We start from the raw sequence: 9,320 nt of genomic DNA on the forward strand, positions 1-9,320 counted from the left end.
ACAATCCCTCTTTGATTTTAGCAAACTTTGAATATGTTAAAATATAAACAAAAATAAGAAACACGTATTTTTTTTCTATATTTAACACATCTAAAATTTATTAAAATCGGAGGGAAGTATTTTTGTAAGAAAAAACTAAAAATTAGAAGAACTGTTGGATTTGGGTGAGGATTGAAATTCTTAATATCAAGATTGCTTTTCTTAATTTTCTTTGAATTTCTCTATGCAATTCATGAATATCGTAAAATATCTTGGCGATATTACCTGTGGAAGACCGCCGCAAAATTCGCAGCAAACGGCACTAATTGAGAAATCCTCCAATTTCTGTAATCCATGTCTCGGAAGTTTGCGGCTGTGAGCGGTACAGAGTTTTGGGCAACTCCCATCGCGGTGAGGAACAACGTCATCATTTGCGAGTGTGTAAAATAGAACACACCCTTTGGCTCGTCGCCATTCACTTCCAATTTCCTGTAGGAGTTAAAAAAAAAAGATATCAAAAAGAAAGTTCAAATCTTTCGAAGGAGCCACAGTTCTCCGAGTGATGGCTTGACAACATCCATAGGATGTCCTCTGAACATCCTTAGAAAAATTGAGTTGTTTGAGGAGTTTACTTATGTGAAATGATCGACCATGTCCCGGATGAGGTAACACCCTAATTGGCTATTGATTTTTTCTCCCGGATCACTGTTATAATAAAAGAGATCTTCCTCGTATTCAAGAATTCGCATTTCATCGTCGGTGAATACATAGCACCAAGGCGACGATTTGTTCAGGTGCAAAGTTCTCTCGAAGCGACACGCGTCGTAAAATAGAAATATATCCTCTGAAATTATTATACTATATAATAAGAAATTACCCTATTGATAATAATTGGCAACTGATGATTGACTTTTGATACTAGCCTGCAAAATTACATTTTTGGATCGTTATCTGAATAAACTTTCATGTTTTTTTAAGTTTTTTTAAGAGCACGAATTCGTTTTTCAAATTTGACGATCACATCACAATTTTAAGAAAAATGACGTCAAAAGAGAGAAAACATGATTTTGAGGGTTTTCATGACAGTTGTTTCCTCGACAATACATTTTTTTCTAAATTTTGTTTGTAAAAATAAATAAAAAATGGCTAAAATTTTTACAGGCAGTATAATTAATTTAAAAGCAATTGATCTTCTGGTGAGTTATTCACCTTTACTGATGTTTAAGAGACCCAAACGCTGACTGACATCCGCCAAGACTTTTGCCATTTCCGGACCGTTAATAAACGCTTTCATTTCCTTGTTAATGCCCCTACTTTTCCAGGATGTACAATTGTCATACAACTATTTTAAATAATACATTTATTTTAAGTTAACATAAGAAATAATAGTAATTCATACATACTTTCCTATTATAACATTCTTGATGCGTTTTAGGTATCATGAGAAGAGAAGAAAAACTTAACAATTTATTGAGACGTATTTCTAATCTTTCAGAACGTCATTACATTGCATGGCAAGTAAAATTATGAATAAAATTTTTAAACAAATTGTTATAAAAGAAATTGTGTTAAGAAGGGCTACGAGCCAAAGTAACAAATTTAATATACGTAATATAGTACAAATAACATTAAATATAAATAAAAATAAAAATATGCCTACATTAAACTATTTGTTTATACATTGGTAGTGAAAGCCCACCGGCCGGGGGTCTTCGCGATACAAATATTTATGTCTAAAAAGGACTTTAACAAAAGATAGGAGGGGGAAGACTTGATTTGGTAATTACCTTTAATAAAGTATCATTGACAATCGGCACTACTTCAAATTTGATTGATGTGTTACTGGAAGCTTCTCTTAAAAGAGGAATATATTGCACGGTGATGTTTTGTTGTATGTGCATTAATTCGATCTAGAAGATAAAAATAAAAAAAGATATAATGCCATAAAAACAAATCTATTTTTTTCATACTTTCATACATTAACAAAGAATTATAAATGAAAGATGATCATATTTTAATTTTACTTTTGAATTGATTGTATATTGTGGAGAGAAAAATACAGTACGAGTTTATTGGGAAATCGATTTTTAATCAACACACGTTAATATTTTCTTAATGACATGTTGTTGATTATAATATATTACTAATATAAATTAAACCGATATTTGCATTAATTGTTTTTATATACTGATGTGTTCCTAAAAAATTATTCTTCATGCGAATAACGATTCTCTCTGGATCGTTACTTCACTTGCCGTGTATTTTCATGGAAAGTACAGTTTACGATTTATTAACATTACCATATGCAGTGAAGTGTCGTTTATCATTGATAATATTTTTTTGGAACTAATGTTAAAAGCTCTTTTTACGAAGGATCTCATGCTTGCGATGGTGCGTTGCGTGGCCGTCAATCTAAACTGGAATATATATAAATGTCAGGTTGATAAAAGATCTATTAATCAATAGTAGGGGAGACTGGGGACAATTGCAACGGAGGTAAGTTGTAACAATGCGTATATCTTTTAAATAATAAGAGATAAAATGATCATATGAAGAACAAAAATAATTGGTATCGAGGCCTACATCTGTTTCATGTCATCAATCGCATATGCGCCGCATGTAAAAGAAGTTATATGTATTGTGCTCAGAGCCAGAGTAAATTTACAATTTTATACTTTTTTGCTTTAAACTTTCGAATAAAATGCTTGTTAGCATATTTTCATTTTATTAATTCTAAAATACATTTTGTCAAGTTATATGCATATCTTTTTTTGATATTTTTAAGTGGATTCGAATATATTTATATAAATTTTGACAACATTGATTTGGGATTAAAAGTACCGCTACATTGAGAAAAAAATTAATCACTTTTAATAAATATTTAGTTGAATATTCAACATAAGATACATAAAGATTTGACAAGAAAAAAGTATCACTCTGCTTTGTGAACCGAAATATTCTAAGTTAAAGTAGACGACTATTCAGATAGAAAATCTGTCACAGCCAAATACTGCGATGTGAGCACATTTTTATGCTCTATGATCACGCGCGAATGCGTTGTAAGTATTTCTTATTGTAATAGATATTATTCACTGCTTTACAAATACAAACTCACTGCTTTAAAAATAAATTATCTGTTTTGAAATACAAATTTACTGCTTTAAAAATACAAATTCGTTACTTTAAAAACAAATTATCTTTGAAGTACAAATTTATTGCTTTAAAAACACAAATTCACTACTTTGAAACAAATTCTCTATTCTAAAACACAAATTTACTGCTTTTTAATAGCAAATTTACTGTTTTAAAAGCAATAATAACATAAAAAGATAATTTTTGTTTTAGAAGATAATTTATTTTTGAAGCATTAAATTTGTGTTTTTAAAACAATGAATTTGTGTTTTAGAACAGATAATTTGTTTTTAGAATATGTTACAACTTTTCCTAGCTTTGTTTCATTTTTCCTCAAATCGGAGTAAGATGTACTAATTCGGATTTTGATATTTTATTCATAAATAGGTTAAAATTACATCTTTTTGCAAATAGTACCATAAATCTAAATAGTTGTTGCTTCATTAAAAGAAATAAACATATATGTTATAAATAAAGAAATATGTACACACACACACACACATATTTTTTTTTTAAATATTGGTACAATTGTTCTCCCCTATTACAATTAATAATATAAATAATATTAATCAAAATCTTAAACGGTCTAGCTGGACTTTAAATACTTCTATGATTCTGTGTGAATTTATACTATTTTATGTATGTAATCCTTTTTGAAATCGCATCGAAATGATTTTTCGGTCTTGAAACGCTATTTCTATTAAATTATCGCAGTAATATCACGAGTTAAAATTGGCTAGCAATTTAATATGCAATTTTTCATGCTTTTTCGCATCTTTGAAACAATTTTAATTGCTGAGTATTAAAATTTGTAAATAATTAATTCATATTGCGAAAAATATTATCTCGGTCGGGAGTCAACCCGAATCTCTTGCATTCCGTGCGAGCCTCGGTAATCTAAAGGATCTTAGGATGCTCGCACGGAATGCAAGAGATCTGGATTCCATTCCCACCCGAGATAATATTTTTCGCAATAAGAATCAATTATTTACAGATTTTAATATGTCACTCAGTATAATTAAAATCGTTTCAAACATGCTAAAAAGCATCAAAAAATGTTAAATTGCTAGTCAATTTTTAATTCGTGATATATTACTGTAGTTTAGTGGAATTAGCGTTTCAAGACCAAAAAATCATTTCAGCGCGCGTTTCAAACTATATACGTAATATATAAATTCACACAGAATCATAGAAGCATTTAAGATCCAAATAGATCGTTTAAGGCTTTGATTGCTGCAGTTGTTTGTATTATCACGGTCATATAATACATTATATTATAAATAATATTAATAGTAATAAAATGTAAAATACAAATTACTTATATATTAAAGAATTATTTTATATCAATTATTAATTTTATTGATTATATTAATTAATTTTACATTAATGTATTAATATTTTATATCGTATTTTACAATCGAATATAAGAAAAAAAAGAAATAAAAATCGAACTTCTCAAATTATTACCTTAAAACTCTTGGTCACGTTCCAATCGAACAACATCGGCAATTTGGCTTTGATTCTTTCGGCAAGTGACGCCAAATCTCTTTCACTGTATTGCCAAATACTTTCCCTTTCCCGGGACCAGCTCGGGCTTCCAATTCTTTAGATCCATCTTTTCATATCGAGATATGCCTGCGGGAAAACAAATTTTAAAAAGGAACTATCCCTTATGTTAATCAACGTTTTTATGTTTTACTTTCTGTGTCAAAATGTAAATCAATCCATTTCCATTAAGATTCCATTGCTCTTTTATCTAATAGTGCATCTTTTTATCTTCTAATTTGATTCGAAGGACACACAACAAACGATTATCAGTCAGAATGTACACCTTGGTGATCTTCTCACTCACAAGTTTCGAATATGTTGTTCGTTATTATATAATCTCGAATGTGCGTGAGATTCAAGATCTGCGTGATTATAGACTCGCCAGGATATCGCGTCCCATGTCTGATCGACATCCATACCTGCGTCGGTTCGCAATCTGAAAATTCCGATTAGCTCCGTTTTGATGAAATAGAAAATCCTTGCGAATATTCGGCATCGCTTGTTGTACAGCGATAAATACTCACTCGTTAGAGTCATAGTTTCTCCGGTATCATTATAAACGTAAGAATACGGGGTTTTAGTGCCAATGTAAGGATAAAAGCTCCTGTTACCGGAGTGACAGCTCAGAGGATTTCCTAACACTGCGTTTTCCGCCAGGCATATCACGATAATGGAAAAGCAGAGTTTTCCACACATCTTGCAAATTCTCGCTATTTAAACGAGAAAAGAAGGAGCTGTTGATTTTAATCACGTTTTCTGGAAATAATAAAGCGATAGTCTTTTAAGCAAATAGATCTAACGTGAAAAAGTAATGTCTCAATGTAATAACATATAAAGTATTGAAACTAATCAGCTCATTTTTGAATGTATTCAGTTATTGAAAAAATAAAAATTGCACTGAAAGGAGAAAAACCTTTTTAATAAGTATAATTTTTAATAAGTATAATTTAATTAATTTTACTATTATTATTATTATAAATAAAATATATAATATTAAAATGTTCATATATAATTACTAAAGCATATTATCCAAGATTGTAAACATTATTCAAAAATAGTAATAGATTTAATAGCAGTTATTAAAAGGGTTCAATAATATTAAAATTGACAGTTTTTTTATGAGTTTTCATAAAAAAAAATTGAAAATATTAATCTTTAGGATTAGTATTAGCATATTTTCATGAATAAAATAACCTTATATATAAACATTTTATTAAATTTTTATTAGGTGTACAACTTTGCTTCCGCCGTTTTCCTATAGATGGCTTTAGCGGTAAGTGGTGGTCGAAATAAATAGATCATAGACGTCATATAATAAACTTGGGCATCTGTCAACATAACCTCATAGAAACATTAGTCGATTTGTGTCTGCATCATAAAGTTATTCTCGATTGAAAATGTCAGTTTACGAGCCAAATTCTCGTCATTTGCGGGGCTTTAATTTTTTGCTTCAATATGAAGAAATCTGCGGCTGAGGCTCATCGAATGCTCTCAAATACTTATGGTGAGGCCGCTATTAGTGAAAGAACGTGTCGTGAGTGGTTTATTTTTGCTTCAAGAACGGATTTTGACGTCGAAGACCGGCATAGCGGTGGAAGAGAGAAGATTTTCGAAGATGCAGAATTGGAGGCATTACTTGAGCAAAACTCGTGTCAAAATCAAGAAGAATTGGCACGATCATTGGGAATGACTCAACAAGCCATTTCAAAACACCTCAAAGCCATGGGAATGATTCAGAAGCAAGGAAATTGGGTGCCGTACGAATTGAAGCCGAGAGATGTTGAATGATGTTTGTTTGCTTGTGAACAGTTGCTTGAAAGGCAAAGACGGAAGGGATTTCTGCATCGCATTGTGACTGGGGACGAAAAATGGGGTTCATTACGATAATCCCAAGCGCAGAAAATCACGGAGAGTTCCCGGCCATGCTTCTACGTCGACGGCCAAACCGAATATTCACGGCTCCATGCTCTGTATTTGGTGGGACCAGCTCGGCGTAGTGTATTATGAAGTTAAAACCGACTGAAACAATCACAGGCGATGGATATCGAACGCAATTGATGCGTTTGAGCCGAGCATTGAAAGACAAATGGTCGCAATACAACGAGAGACACGATGAAGTGATTTTGCAGCATGACAATGCTCGACCCCATGTTGCGAAAGTAGTCAAGACATACTTGGAAACGTTGAAATGGGAAGTCCTACCCTACCCGCCGTATTCTCCAGACGTTGTTCCCTCTGACTATCACTTGTTTCGATCAATGGCACACGGCCTGGCTGACCAGCACTTCCGGTCTTATGAAGAAGTAAAAAATTGGATCGATTCGTGGATAGTCTCAAAAGATGATCAGTTTTTTCGACGCGGGATTCGTACGCTACTCGAAAGATGAGAGAAAGTAGTAGGCAGCGATGAACAATGCTTTGAATCATAAATGTATAACCAGTTTTTTACAATAAAGCCTCGAATTTCGGAAAAAAAACGGCGAAAGCAAAGTTGTACATCTAATATTTATATCCATTAAAAGTTGTAGACTTTTCTCTTTTCGCAATTTTTGTTTTTTTTTTTCCAATAATTGAATACATTTGACACAGCTGATTAGTTTCCAAGATTCAAAACAAATAATTAAAAGTCAATAAGAAAAAAATTGAAGTAGGAACGTGTACTGCAATAATCATCAATAATTTTTAAATAGAGTGTTATCTTAAAATATCACCTGTTCGGATCTGAAGTAATAATTGCTCTTTGAGAAAGACTAGCGAGTATCTACTCTCGCACGAACAAACACACGGACTGATGGACAAAAATTGTTTCCAACTCGATATTATTGGCGGACCATTTTCCCTGAGACTTTGTAAATGAAACCAGTTCTGTGTATAATAATAATGATTATTCCGTGTAGTCGCGCGTGTATTACTTATTCGTGTAATTGCGGAGCGAAAAATTCTGTGAAGGCGACACTTTACTATATCCACTAGATAGCATAATAAATTTTTTTTCTTTTATATATCGAGAATTCATTGATGAATCCCAAAACTCGCGACATATTATTCATAATAAACACTGAAGACGCTACACTGAGCATGAAAAGTACGACCTTCGAAGGAAAAAGCGGAGTATTTGTCTCTCTCGCTGTCCCACAGGAAGCCGAGTGTGGTTTCTACGGATTGACTGGCCTTTTCGATTATTGTAACCATGACAATAATTTTATGCCTGGAAGAGAAGGACTTTTTGTGATCATCCGAGCAATACAGTTATATTCAAAATATATTTAATAAACATTAAAAACTACGTCATCAACTGAAAAATAAAATTTAAAATTTTATTTTTTTTTTAAACTATTTAATAATGTAAAAAGTTTATGAGATGTTTGTAACGTTTATTAAACTTTTTTTTACTAGTTTAAATTACCATTTTTATGCGAGACATTTTTATAATTATATATTTAATAACGTTTATTTAAACGTTTTTATTTAAACATTTTTTAAATGTAAATTGTCTAAATGGAAATTTATCATATCGCGAATTTGTGTTAGGCACTTTATTATAAATCTTTAAATAATTCGTTTTTCATCAATATTTTGTTCGTGTAAAACTTGTAACTACACTGAAAAAAAATGTAGTCAATTTTAATAAATATTTAATTGAATACTGTCAACTAAACATTTACTTACAATAAGTAAATATTTGTTCAGTAAAAAAAAGATTGTTAAATTAAATTAACATTTCTTGTATTAAATAAATATATCTTTATATTTAATAAACTAAATATGTTTTTTTCTCAGTGTATAAAACATATAGTAATTTTTTTAAATTTATTTGAAAATCAGTACTGACGCACTATTTCTTAAATTACCACACAGTTCCTGGAACTTTAGTCGAGAAACTAGCAGTTTCTCGACATTTATAAATATATTTTAATTATTTCGTTGAATAACGATTATGTTAATTTTAAATCAATTTATATTGATTATGTATCTTTTTTGAATCTTCTTCAAATTAATTCTTCTTAATAATTTTCGTAGAAACTCGTTATACACATATACTTATAAATCAAAGGTTTGTGGAATCTCCCTTTCCCTAGGAATATCATCTTTAAACCATCCAAGATGCAAATTTATTTCACACCTGTCGAAGTTAAGCTTCTTCACGCGTCGCCGTATCTCCGCGGCAATGTCGCCGCATAATTTTATGGCTTCCGCATTGTCGTATGCGATCTCGTCCAAACGATTGTTCATCACTGATTTCACGATCTTTTCTACCAGATCGATCTTGAATGGATTCTGCGGCTGCATGCGATAACTGTTTTGATATTTCTGCGTCTGCGACAAAGAAATTGCTTCTGCAGTCCAAAACTGTTTTAAAATCGACAAATATGTATAATAATTGGCTCGCAGTAATTTGCTTCAATTGAAAACTGTAAAAATTTTAATTTTCACACAAAAATATTATTAGGTACTAAGATCCGTTTTGATCGATCGCCTTGATTCATTTGTGTTGAATATTTTTTTATCCATTTTTTAATATTAAAAAAGTTAAACAACGAGCGATTGACAAAATTAAAATTAATTTATTAAAATATTAAGAAAAGATTAATATTAGTTTTTTTATTAATATATAATGTTAAAAGTTTAATGTTTTTGGTAGTAAAATAGATATTTTAATT

The 9,320-nt window shown here is 30.9% G+C and overlaps 2 protein-coding genes across 2 annotated transcripts in view; both read right to left on the reverse strand.

The window, feature by feature from the left end:
• Window positions 1-5,355, reverse strand: part of LOC108690236 (multiple inositol polyphosphate phosphatase 1-like) — a 5,654-nt gene extending 299 nt beyond the window's left edge. The window contains 9 exon segments of the mRNA XM_018197424.1: window positions 265-468; window positions 616-823; window positions 1,189-1,321; window positions 1,767-1,889; window positions 2,280-2,396; window positions 4,579-4,663; window positions 4,665-4,746; window positions 4,964-5,095; window positions 5,184-5,355. Of these exon segments, the coding sequence (XP_018052913.1) occupies window positions 265-468; window positions 616-823; window positions 1,189-1,321; window positions 1,767-1,889; window positions 2,280-2,396; window positions 4,579-4,663; window positions 4,665-4,746; window positions 4,964-5,095; window positions 5,184-5,355 (1,256 nt within the window).
• Window positions 5,356-7,701: 2,346 nt separating this feature from the next.
• Window positions 7,702-9,320, reverse strand: part of LOC108690228 (tctex1 domain-containing protein 1-like) — a 3,860-nt gene continuing 2,241 nt past the window's right edge. The window contains exons 3-4 of the mRNA XM_018197416.1: window positions 8,783-8,996; window positions 7,702-7,867 (exon numbers count right to left, since the gene is read on the reverse strand). Of these exons, the coding sequence (XP_018052905.1) occupies window positions 7,702-7,867; window positions 8,783-8,996 (380 nt within the window). The remainder of the gene's footprint in view (window positions 7,868-8,782; window positions 8,997-9,320) is intronic.

Source organism: Atta colombica, unplaced genomic scaffold (genome assembly GCF_001594045.1).
Source record: "Atta colombica isolate Treedump-2 unplaced genomic scaffold, Acol1.0 scaffold30, whole genome shotgun sequence".
Classification (NCBI taxonomy): domain Eukaryota; kingdom Metazoa; phylum Arthropoda; class Insecta; order Hymenoptera; family Formicidae; genus Atta; species Atta colombica.